The following is a 10,352-nucleotide window of genomic DNA, read 5'->3' on the forward strand; positions in this document are numbered from 1 at the left end:
AGGAATCTCTTCATTTCGATTATCATTTTAATGGAAAAGCCATAGGCGAAGCCGGCAGTCGCTCTGAAATGGATTTAGTTTCCTCTTTTCCCTATTACAACAAAGGTAAAATTGAATAAATATAATTAAAACAATTGTTCGTCAATTCTGAAACGCGAACTTTCATAAAGAAGACCCAATGATGAAATAATTTATTAATACATTAAATTTCTATGCGATTAATTAATTAAAAGATTATTAATTCTAAGTCCTCATATAATTAAGACTTAAAATTAAGTTTTTTCTATGAAATTGGCTAAGAATTTATGGACATTGTAATAAGTTTATTTCAAACATATATATATATACACATTCTAAATGTCATAATGTATGTTGCATAGCGCCCTTTATATTGCGCATGTTTCGATATCTAATTACCGATGAAATATTTCGAGAGGGTGTCCGCAAATATGTAAGCAGGCAGTGAGTAATATAAAATTGTATTTAATAATTACATGTCACATATATATACACAAATTGTATGTTAAATTTGTACACATATATTAGTCTATATTTTTATTTAAATTAAGTAATTAAATATAAACAACTTTATATATTTCCTGATATACGATCTATTACAATGTTTACTGTCAATGATGTTAGAGATTTTTCAAATTTAGGGCATTTCATTCAACGGCAACTTCTAACAATTTTTGGACTGCTATGGAAGATGCTCTGGATGAGAAACTAGAACCAGAATACATATATGAGCATAATATTAATTTAAGAGATACAATGATTGGTTGGATGAAACAAGAACATTATCCCGTAGTATCGCTAATACGAGACTATCATTTTGGCTGGGTTTCTGTATGGCTAGAAAGCTACGTTCAATCGGAAATGCAGGAGTTGGGAATTCCTTTGACTTTTACCTCGCAGACATATCCCAACTTTAACCGTACTTCGCTCCGCGATGTCAAATGGTTGAAATATAAAGGAATAACTGATTGGCCGAGATTGAGTGGATTCTCTATGAATCGCGAAGAGAATGGTTGGATAATAGCCAATTTGCAGCAATCTGGTGAATATTGATCTATATATATATATAATATGTATCCGTTTATATTCTACGTATAATTGATGTTTTACTAAATATCATTCTATATTTTTATTTGCATCGTTTAATAACGGAAGCTCAGATATATCACATGTACACACTAATATATTATAATATTCAGTAAAATTGTATTTTCTATACTATAGTATCATTGAATTTAATCTTACTCTGCTTATAATTTGTTTGTTATTTATGCAGTCAAGATCAATTCAAATTGATAACAAAATTTTGTACGTAACTTAATTCTACGGAATTACACACAATTTGTAAAATAATCATATAATTAATAATTAATAATTTGAAATTTTTTTTTACAATATGATTATTTTATTCTTATACATTTTGCGCGCGCGTGCACCAACATACATACACACGCACTTTAAATGCAAAAAAAAATTAAATTTAAACAAAGAAAAATATTTGCGTAAATATTTGTTGTCATAAATTTAATCAAAAGGATTTAATAATACATTAAATTTATTTATTACGCGACAGGATACTATCGTGTAAATTACGATTCCGAGAATTGGAATAGAATTACGACTTATCTGAATTCTGAGGAGTATACGAAAATACACGTTCTCAATCGTGCACAAATCATCGACGATTCGTTCCATCTTGCAATACAAGAACAACAGAGTTTTTCCTTATTCTGGAATCTCACGAGATATCTGTCGCGGGAGACAGATTACATAGCATGGTATCCTATGTTCAAAGCTCTCGAATACATGTCTAACATCTTTCCATTTCAAAATAGAATAGTCGACGATATCAAGGTAAATAGTACCATAGAATTTCTTTAAAGAGGACTGTATAGAGTGTCCGAGGAGGAGAAGTCAATATTCTGGAAGGTAATGATATCAGTCATTTTAAGCAAAAATGTTCATATAAATGAGTGTTCCATTTCAAACGGTTTCCGAGATAGAACTGTTTGAATGTACAGTTGCAAAATTACTGATAAGAAAGAGATACTATTACTATACAAGTACTGTTTCTAATTTATTGTTCAAGTGACAAATATTTTTTACAGTTTATAATAAATTTTAATAATTTAAATTAATAATTATTCTAGTTATTTTAATTTTAATATTTTTTGTTTATTATTCGGGAAGAACACTCATTCATATGAACATTTTAGCTTAAAATGACTGATATTATCACCTTCCAGAATATTGCTTCTTCCTGGAACACCCTATATAATAGGCATTATACATTGACTTTTTAGTAAAAGTTAAGCACTATTTAATTTGTGTATATACACACACACATTCATATATCACATCTTTCTTCAGGAAACATAATAATTCAAAATATAGAATTGATAATATTTGACAATATTTTTAGATTTCTCTATATAAAATATTGGGTGATCTTCTTGCAAGAATAGGATATCACAGACAGTTTAACGAAAACATTTTCACTGAATACTTAAGACAAGAGGCCACAAAATGGGCATGTACTCTCAATTACCAAGATTGTCTAAAAGAAGCCAATAATAAATTGCAACAATATTTCATACATCCTGAAAGAAACATGTACATATCCTTATTTAATTTTCATTTACATATTTTTTTGTTGTATTACACACATATTTCTTAATAAATTATTTAATTAAGAAATGCAAAGATTAAACATCTTTTTTCTTTTTTTTTTTTAGCTTGTTTCCATGGTGGAAGGAATGGACATACTGTGAAGGTTTGAAACTAACAGATCGTTATACTTGGTGGAGTCTAGTTCATACACTGTTAGAAAAAGATTCATATATACAAAAAACTAATAAAACTTTGGAAATGTTGGCTTGCCCTCAAGATTTAAATATTATTAAGGAATATCTTAAACTTATAACATTCAATATAAAGAATCCAAATCTTCTAAAGATAGAACAATTTGAGAATATTCATATTTTTCATTCTATTGTTGCAAAGCACTCTAACGACTTTGGTATACTTGAACACATATTTTCGAATTTTTTCGGTATAAAACCCAGGTAATAATAATTTTTTAAATAATATATATCAATGAAAAATTCATAATCATAAAATTTGTTCATATATTAACAATAAATCTGCTGCATTTTGTTTTCATAGCAAAGTTAGTACAATTGCAGCGTTAATTGATATTATTAACCATGTGTATTCTGAAGAACAACTTAAAAAGGTAAGTTTTATAAAGTTAAATCTCATTTATTTATTAAACTTTTTAAATTAATCTTATATATTTATATACTTGTACATATATTTATTATTTGTCTTAATTATGTTAAAAATTATTTTACATGATAAACATGCAAGAATATTATAAGTATTCTCTTATAATGCAAGAATAAATTACTTATTATAAAAAATGTAAAAATAATCTGTTTAAGGTGAGCCAATTGATAGATAGGATATCTTTAATAGAAGAGGAATCTAATATAGAAGGATCACTAAGTTCGTATATTGAATACAAGGTCAACTTACGATCGTCTCAAATAGAGAAACAAGCAACCTTTCTTCAGCTTTTAAAACCTGCAGAAGATGTAATGTATATACGACGTTGAAAAAAAGGGTTGATCACGATAGAAGATAATATATTTTGCTGATGTTTTTGCTGATATTTCTATTTTTATATATATATCATTTGCTCTCTATTATCTTTTTAATACTTATTTTTGATAACTATAATATTATTAATTTTAATAACGTCAGTTCCACAAGGTACTATTTTATATATTAATAGACTATTACTATCACTATATATACTTTGTTTTGCTATTAGAAAATGTCGTAATTTAAGATTTGTTTTACAACGCATATCTATATTACAATGTATCATACAAAAAGAGCTAAATTAAAAAAATATACAAATTAAATAAATATATTTTTTTAAATTGAGACAAATTAATTATCTGAGATAATTTGTTATATTAATGCATCTTCAGAACGAAGATATTCTCCAATGTCTGCTTGGTGAAAGCAAATTGTTGCCATAGGATCCGCATGTTTACAATCAACTGTACTTTTTGCAGCAACGCCAAATCCCTGAAATATTTAACAACCAATATTATAAAAGAGTTTTACATGCATTGCTTTATTTTCATTGTACATTAATAATGTTTGAAACAAGTATATAATTAACAATATCTTTAAAAAATTGTGAATTTAATCAAATAATTTACATACCAGAGGCACATCGCTCATGGAAAATACAACAACGCCTTGATATTGAGAAGTGCCTTCGGTTATACGAGCAAGACCTGATTTCATAATATGGTGTCCATATAGAAATTGTTGTTCCGCCGAAGATTTCACCCAAATTTTATGCTTAATGTAAAGATAATTGTGATTAAATTTACATATATGTCTTAAGAATTGCATTTAATTTGATACTTACTTGTGCATAAGGCGCTAAATAATGCAATGCAGTGACATGCAGCCTAAACTTTCCCGATTTTGTGAATTTACCGAAGCAAGTACCTGCGCTCAACAAATGATCGGATCCCACAGTACTCGCTAAAGATAAAATCTTCTCTGACATGTAATATACTCTGTCCTTATTCTCTCGGAAACAATACACGCCGTCTGATCGATCTATCAAGTTTTTTAAATTGGAACCGACACTGTAACAATGAAATTTGATAAACATTAAATTTATTTCTATACTTCTGAAGTGTCTTTACATCTTACATTTAAATAAAATTTTATATAAAATAAAAAACTAATTTAAATAAATTGCCAATCTAATAAGTCGCTTACTACTTCGTTAACTTCTCAAATACGAGCTTTGTTCTCTCTTCCGACAATTGCTTCATTTTTACGGCAAAATTATATACACATTCACCACGTGTTTATTTCATAGAAAAGCATGTGCTACCAGAGAGGATACGATATGTATCGTCGCGATGTCGCTAAAAAAAAAAATATTTTCCATCTTGTTCACCAGACGGCGCGACCAACCGAGTTACGATGTAAAATATGAGTTGCGTCAATCTTATCAACGTGGCTCGTCAGTTGGTCAATTGCCGATTGGAATTGCCGGGTTGGAATTGTTGGAGTATATATTGAAGATTGGAGCGCACTTTCTCCTATCAACGGTATTCCACCGTAGACCGTAGACAGTATCGTGTATTAAAGAGGACTGAAGGACTTGTCAAAAATGAATAAAATTGTTTTCTCGTACGCTTTAGCGAGCGTACTCATTTCCGCGGCTTTCGCTACGACAGATAAAGTCTGTCAAAAACCCGAGATCGTCGCTTCGTCATACGTGACGGAAGACGCAACGGTTCTCACGAACGTCGCCTTCACCATGCAGTTTGTGTTAAAGTGTAGCGACGGTGTAAAGGGAATCAGTCTTTACGCCGAGGTCGAGGGCAAGTTATTACCGGCGGCTAGATTGAGCGCTGATAATAAATATCAGGTAATATGTTAATCGACTAGCCTGCATGTAATTGCTTTAATAGAAATAGATCGAATCGAAATATACCCTTGTACATTACACACATATTGTAAATATTAGTAAATAAATTAATATATAATTACAGCAAGAATAATAATATAGTTGAAAAGATATCTTGTAACTAAACTCTCTTTTTTCATTTAAAATTGACGATTGTAAACTAATAATATAAGAATACTTGTAACACATTTGTTTTGCACGTTACAGATATCTTGGACAGAAGATATCAAAAAAGCGAGATCTGGCGATTACTACATAAAATTATATGACGGAGATAAATACAACGCTGTTCGCAAAGCCATAAGGAACGGAGAGGATAGTGATAGTGTGAGTCCTTTGGCAGTAGTTGTCCTCAACAATCCAGGCGTATATCTTGGTCCTTGGGTGAATTCTGAATTTTTGGCTGCTTTCTTAGCTAGTTTTGTATCCTATTCGGCATTTTCTGCAAAGTACAAACTTCTAGCATAGAAAATTTTTGTTATTAAAAAATAAAATGTTTAAATATAACAAAAAGAAAAATGTTATTTATCCTTATATTATAAATTTTTTTCGCGCAAACTATAATTTTTTTTACGTCTTTGTATTTAAGTAGTCATTGTGAAGAAGTTGTAGAGAATCAAAATTTTATTATATCCACATTTAAATTATCAATAACTATTGAGTCTTTTTATAAATATATCATAATTCTAATTTTTATATTAATAGAATTCTCTCTTACCTTGTTTTAAATAATTTGTTAAACTCTCTACATTAGATATAGTTTGTATACAATCTTAGCAAAAATATTATTATATTATAAAATTAACAAAGTAACATATAGGACATTATAATATGTTTAATATATGTCATGTGGCGGTGGTTTTCCAAATAGGTGTTTCCAAGATGGTGGATATTTTAAATTATCACCACTGTTTGTTTCTAACACTTGTATCCATTGATTTAAGTAACACACCAGAGCTATCGCATCTGCGATATTATCTCCCTCGGAACAGAATTTGAATAAGATTGCACAAGGAATATTGGCATGTGATAAAAAGTTAAAGATACTCTTTGCAAATCCACCTCCTGGTATCTGTAACTTTCCCTCTTCCCTTGTATCAGATATAACTTTTGGTTTATGTGGAATCCAATTGAGATCATCGAAAAGCTGACCACTCTCAGATTGTATGCCAGAAGATGCGACGTATCTCAATTTGAAATGCTGCGGCTGGATATCTCTCTTTTCGTAATCATAACTGCTCGCAAGAATTATTACCTGAAGGAGAGGAGAAAAATAAACATTATATATATTTCATAAAAATAGAATCAAATGCACAAAATAGTACTCCACTGAAATACATTACTTTAGCTATTTTTCTTTCAATGACGAATCGCGCCAGTTCGTCGAAAAATTCGGTTAGCTCTCCCACATACGGCGAACGAATCTGCACAACAACAACATGTTCCTTGAATCCTGCATAGACGTCGATCGCTGTAATAAGCTCGTTTGAACATTCGTGATAAGCGTTTGCGCCGATGATAGGCACAAATGCCGCGCTGAAGATCTGACCAATTTTTTGAAGGTTAAGATTTGAAATAAGCAAGTCGACGGACAATTGCCCGACGTTTCCAACCGCTACCGATGGCAAAATAAGAGTATAATCTTCCAGATTAATATCCTGCTTTAATTTAATCATTTTTCCAATTTAATGACGCTATCCTCTATCGTATTCAAAACAGGAGGCAAATATTTTTGTAATGTCACAATTTATCTGTTCCCATTGAACTCTATACTAGAGTCCTAATGCATTGAGATTGAAATTTGACTATCAGGACAGGGAAATTTTAGTTCCTTTTATCCTGATTGGTCAAATTTCAATCTTTAATACGTAGTCTGAAGTAGGGCTTTACGGCTACTGGCTCTTGCAGACCAGCGCGATGACGCGACGCGCTGGTCTGCAAAAGCAGACGTATCTTCAATACGTAGTCTGATATGGGCTTTATGGCCCTCGCACACTGGACGCGATGAGCGATGAGCGATGGGCGATATCCAATGAGAGCTCTGGTTTTTCGAAAAAATAAAGCTCTCATTGGATATCGCCCATCGTTCATCGCTCCAACCCTTCACCTGAAAGTGTAGACTGAAAGAATTTAAAGGAAATCGAGATTACAGATTACAGGACTGTGTGATTGATAGAGAGATATATCGCGAGTTTTTTAATCTATCTGTGAACGAAAAGCCACAAAAAAAATTGTTTCGATCACAAATTGTATAAAGTTTAATGTACGATATAAAGATATAGAAACCCAATGTATTAATATAAAGATTCACGATTACAGGATTAATAAAAAAATTCCACGAAGGCCTCCTTCACCTGCAGCTTCTGTAATGCATTCCCCAACGAGGAAAGTGATAATAAAAGGACAAAAGGAGTGGAAAATTCAGCCATGTATCAGCAATTGGAAAAATGCAAAGGTAGTTAAAAAAATTTTATGTCCAATATATATAAAAGAGATAATACTGGTATATAATAAGAAATGTATACTTTCGATTTTTTTGATTAAATGAAATTGTTTTTGATTTTAGGGTTATACAATTCCTTTGGATAAACGTCTTGCTGCAGATGATAGAGGTTTGCAGCAAGTACGCATTAACGAAGACTGCAAAATTAGCTGACAGTCTTTATATTGCCGATAGAAAAGCCCGAGAAGCTGTACAATTGAGGAAAAAGTGGAAAAAAGTATTTGTTTTATCTTTTATATTTTAAAAGTATTCATTTGTGTTTTTTTATTTGATTAAATCAAAGATGTAATAAGGAATGATACTTTTAATTTACTAAAGTATAATGCATATACGTTATCCATAGGATTTTGGAGGTGGAGGAGCATCTCCGGAGATACATATTGCACAAGATTCACTTGGAATGGGGATAAAACACAAGGAAATCACAACCGATGGGTTTGTAATACTTGCTGCAAAGGTAGTTAGAAAAATTTGATGCCCAATATACCTCAATATATATGAAAGAGATAATACTGATATATAATAAGAAATGTATGTAACTTGATTTCTTTGATTAAATGAAGTTGTTTTTGATTTTAGGATTCTCCAATCCCTTGGATTAAACATCTTGCTGCAGATGATAGACGTTTGCAGGAAGTACAAAAAGTTAAAGAAGACTTTGCAGAATTAGCTGAGAGTGTTTGTATTGCTCATAGAAAAATCCGAGAAGGTAAAGAAATGTATGCAAAATTTAAGAAAAAGATGGCTCAAAGAAGGAGGCTCATTTGAGACATCTCGACTAAAAGGCCCGAAAAGCGCGACATTAGGTTTGTATAATTGCATCTGATTTCTGATGATTGTAATAATAAAGAAGTATATTTGATGTGTAAGAAAAAAATTTTAATTAAGAAAAAATATTTTATAAAAAATCAAATAAAATAACATACGAGCAACGATTTATGGCCAATTTCTTATTTAAGGGTCTCTACTCTTGAACACACAGTTCTCCTATCGAAAAGTCCCTATCGATTAGCCAATCGACATATTTGACAATCTTGCTGTTTCTGCATTACTCGCGCGACTTTCTATGTACTTTTGATTCCGTGGCGAGAATATACGGACGTGATAGGTGATAGCAGAATTATATTTCGACGAAATCGTATTATCGCGAAGCTCAAATTGTTCTAAAACGGTAAAATCTGCGACACGGCATGGTGATCAGTGCTTACAGATGAAACTCGAAGATAGTTTTCCTTAAAAATGGTAAGTTCACAGGCTTATTTTGATATGTGCTATTTCGATATTTCGCCTATAAAGATAACCTCACATAAGGGACGGAAAATTACGTGCGCATGAAAAAGAGGGAAAACTTCGAAAAAACCTCGAGATACGGAGCGATTTCGGATTTTTTTTGCGTCATCGCGCAGTTTTCCGACTCGTTTCGTGAGAAAAATTCGCAGCCCTTGCACGTTTTTACTAGGAGAGAAACTTGTCATATGGTAGCATGTCGTGCTGTGTATTTCATTTCTTTCTGTTCTGTTTAATTCAAAAGCGTTTCTGTGCGTGCGACTTCGGTTTGTCAACCCTGTCGATTTGGCATGCGTAGAATATAAACGATGTTTTCAACAAATTTCTTTTTGTACAAGAAGATGCAAGTCACGAAGATAACCGTTGACGTAGATAGAGAAAAGGATAATATTTTTTTATAATAGATTCATGTCACACACCGTGTATCTCAAGCTATATGATACATTTGTATAATCTATAAAGGATAAAGTGTCATCTTTAATTCTGTGTATGTGCCATGTCACAAATTTGCTATTCTAATTATATCGTATAGCATCCATTTACAGGATTAAAGAAGATTTTAGCAAAGCTGATTAAATGATATATTGACAATGTGCCATAAATAGAATGGTTTAGTATTACACATGGCATTATAACTTTCAATTTTTTCTCGCATAGATTCTTAATAACACATCTATGGAAAAAAACAGTAAAATAATATCTTATTTGTGTAAAATTAGATTGTCATGATGCCATGGAAAAATTTCCACTGAAGGGTACAGCGTTCTTGAACTCTACAATCCCTCACTCAAATGCAAATGCTACAACATATCATTCAGTTGATGCAAAGGTATGTTAATTTCAATCTGCATCTTCTTGTCTTGTATTATCTGGCTATTATTTAGGCTTGAATCAATATTTTTTTTATGATGTGTATATATATGTATAAATATTATTTTATTTTTTTAATAATCTAACACATCTTACATATGTTCCTTATATGTATATTGTTGCATGTTAAAAATTGTCAAACCAAAAAAATAAAATAAATAT

The 10,352-nt window shown here is 31.1% G+C and overlaps 7 protein-coding genes across 9 annotated transcripts in view; 5 read left to right on the forward strand and 2 right to left on the reverse strand.

Moving 5' to 3' along the window:
- LOC115245288 (endoplasmic reticulum aminopeptidase 2-like) overlaps positions 1-45 on the forward strand; it is a 4,309-nt gene extending 4,264 nt beyond the window's left edge. Inside the window, exon 6 of the mRNA XM_029823536.1 lies at positions 40-45. Coding sequence (XP_029679396.1) covers positions 40-45 — 6 coding nt within the window. The remainder of the gene's footprint in view (positions 1-39) is intronic.
- On the forward strand, positions 7-3,661 carry LOC115245291 (aminopeptidase N-like). The gene is made up of 8 exons (XM_029823539.1): positions 7-105; positions 381-462; positions 660-1,060; positions 1,592-1,872; positions 2,441-2,631; positions 2,754-3,083; positions 3,184-3,253; positions 3,462-3,661. Exons 1-8 carry the CDS (start codon positions 69-71, stop codon positions 3,633-3,635), a joined length of 1,566 nt encoding a protein of 521 aa, XP_029679399.1. The 5' UTR covers positions 7-68; the 3' UTR covers positions 3,636-3,661.
- A 161-nt stretch (positions 3,662-3,822) lies between these two features.
- Positions 3,823-4,988, reverse strand: LOC115245270 (60S ribosome subunit biogenesis protein NIP7 homolog). The gene is made up of 4 exons (XM_029823508.1): positions 4,831-4,988; positions 4,469-4,694; positions 4,258-4,398; positions 3,823-4,116 (listed from the first exon to the last, which is right to left on the reverse strand). The coding sequence occupies exons 1-4, from the start codon at positions 4,884-4,886 to the stop codon at positions 3,997-3,999; spliced, it is 543 nt and encodes a 180-aa protein (XP_029679368.1). The 5' UTR covers positions 4,887-4,988; the 3' UTR covers positions 3,823-3,996.
- Positions 4,989-5,082: 94 nt separating this feature from the next.
- On the forward strand, positions 5,083-6,043 carry LOC115245271 (translocon-associated protein subunit delta). Its single transcript, XM_029823509.1, has 2 exons — positions 5,083-5,491; positions 5,738-6,043. The coding sequence occupies exons 1-2, from the start codon at positions 5,231-5,233 to the stop codon at positions 5,996-5,998; spliced, it is 522 nt and encodes a 173-aa protein (XP_029679369.1). The 5' UTR covers positions 5,083-5,230; the 3' UTR covers positions 5,999-6,043.
- Positions 5,709-7,330, reverse strand: LOC115245269 (proteasome assembly chaperone 2-like). Of its 2 annotated transcripts, XR_003885502.1 has the most exons (3): positions 6,874-7,330; positions 6,249-6,785; positions 5,709-5,972 (listed from the first exon to the last, which is right to left on the reverse strand). XR_003885502.1 is itself a non-coding variant. In XM_029823507.1 (2 exons), the coding sequence occupies exons 1-2, from the start codon at positions 7,204-7,206 to the stop codon at positions 6,366-6,368; spliced, it is 753 nt and encodes a 250-aa protein (XP_029679367.1). In that variant the 5' UTR covers positions 7,207-7,330; the 3' UTR covers positions 6,137-6,365. The 2 variants fall into 2 exon arrangements, 1 of the variants encoding a protein (XP_029679367.1); XM_029823507.1 differs by lacking the exon at positions 5,709-5,972 and having other exon boundaries at positions 6,137-6,785.
- Positions 7,331-7,517: 187 nt separating this feature from the next.
- On the forward strand, positions 7,518-8,967 carry LOC115245247. Of its 2 annotated transcripts, none has more exons than XM_029823471.1 (4): positions 7,518-7,985; positions 8,097-8,250; positions 8,377-8,468; positions 8,613-8,967. In XM_029823471.1, exons 1-4 carry the CDS (start codon positions 7,978-7,980, stop codon positions 8,701-8,703), a joined length of 345 nt encoding a protein of 114 aa, XP_029679331.1. In that variant the 5' UTR covers positions 7,518-7,977; the 3' UTR covers positions 8,704-8,967. The 2 variants fall into 2 exon arrangements, with proteins under 2 accessions (XP_029679331.1, XP_029679330.1); XM_029823470.1 differs by having other exon boundaries at positions 7,524-7,985; positions 8,377-8,490.
- Positions 8,968-9,097: 130 nt separating this feature from the next.
- Positions 9,098-10,352, forward strand: part of LOC115245246 (H(+)/Cl(-) exchange transporter 3) — a 10,141-nt gene continuing 8,886 nt past the window's right edge. The window contains exons 1-2 of the mRNA XM_029823466.1: positions 9,098-9,275; positions 10,040-10,149. Of these exons, the coding sequence (XP_029679326.1) occupies positions 10,054-10,149 (96 nt within the window). The 5' untranslated portion in view covers positions 9,098-9,275; positions 10,040-10,053. The remainder of the gene's footprint in view (positions 9,276-10,039; positions 10,150-10,352) is intronic.

Source organism: Formica exsecta, unplaced genomic scaffold (genome assembly GCF_003651465.1).
Source record: "Formica exsecta isolate Colony F162 unplaced genomic scaffold, ASM365146v1 scaffold933, whole genome shotgun sequence".
NCBI lineage: Eukaryota > Metazoa > Arthropoda > Insecta > Hymenoptera > Formicidae > Formica > Formica exsecta.

Excerpts from the sequence above, each read along its gene's own strand:
- LOC115245269 (XM_029823507.1), bottom strand. The coding sequence starts at position 7,206 with ATGATTAAATTAAAGCAGGATATTAATCTGGAAGATTATACTCTTATT. Across the intron at positions 6,786-6,873 it reads TTGAAAGAAAAATAGCTAAA|GTAATAATTCTTGCGAGCAG; the intron begins GTAATGTATTTC and ends CCTCTCCTTCAG.
- LOC115245270 (XM_029823508.1), bottom strand. The coding sequence starts at position 4,886 with ATGAAGCAATTGTCGGAAGAGAGAACAAAGCTCGTATTTGAGAAGTTA. Across the intron at positions 4,695-4,830 it reads TTTGAGAAGTTAACGAAGTA|TGTCGGTTCCAATTTAAAAA; the intron begins GTAAGCGACTTA and ends TCATTGTTACAG. Across the intron at positions 4,399-4,468 it reads ATTTAGCGCCTTATGCACAA|CATAAAATTTGGGTGAAATC; the intron begins GTAAGTATCAAA and ends CTTTACATTAAG.
- LOC115245271 (XM_029823509.1), top strand. The coding sequence starts at position 5,231 with ATGAATAAAATTGTTTTCTCGTACGCTTTAGCGAGCGTACTCATTTCC. Across the intron at positions 5,492-5,737 it reads GCGCTGATAATAAATATCAG|ATATCTTGGACAGAAGATAT; the intron begins GTAATATGTTAA and ends TGCACGTTACAG.
- LOC115245291 (XM_029823539.1), top strand. The coding sequence starts at position 69 with ATGGATTTAGTTTCCTCTTTTCCCTATTACAACAAAG. Across the intron at positions 1,061-1,591 it reads AGCCAATTTGCAGCAATCTG|GATACTATCGTGTAAATTAC; the intron begins GTGAATATTGAT and ends ATTACGCGACAG. Across the intron at positions 3,084-3,183 it reads TTTTTCGGTATAAAACCCAG|CAAAGTTAGTACAATTGCAG; the intron begins GTAATAATAATT and ends TTGTTTTCATAG.
- LOC115245247 (XM_029823470.1), top strand. Across the intron at positions 8,251-8,376 it reads TGAGGAAAAAGTGGAAAAAA|GATTTTGGAGGTGGAGGAGC; the intron begins GTATTTGTTTTA and ends CGTTATCCATAG. Across the intron at positions 8,491-8,612 it reads TTGTAATACTTGCTGCAAAG|GATTCTCCAATCCCTTGGAT; the intron begins GTAGTTAGAAAA and ends TTTTGATTTTAG.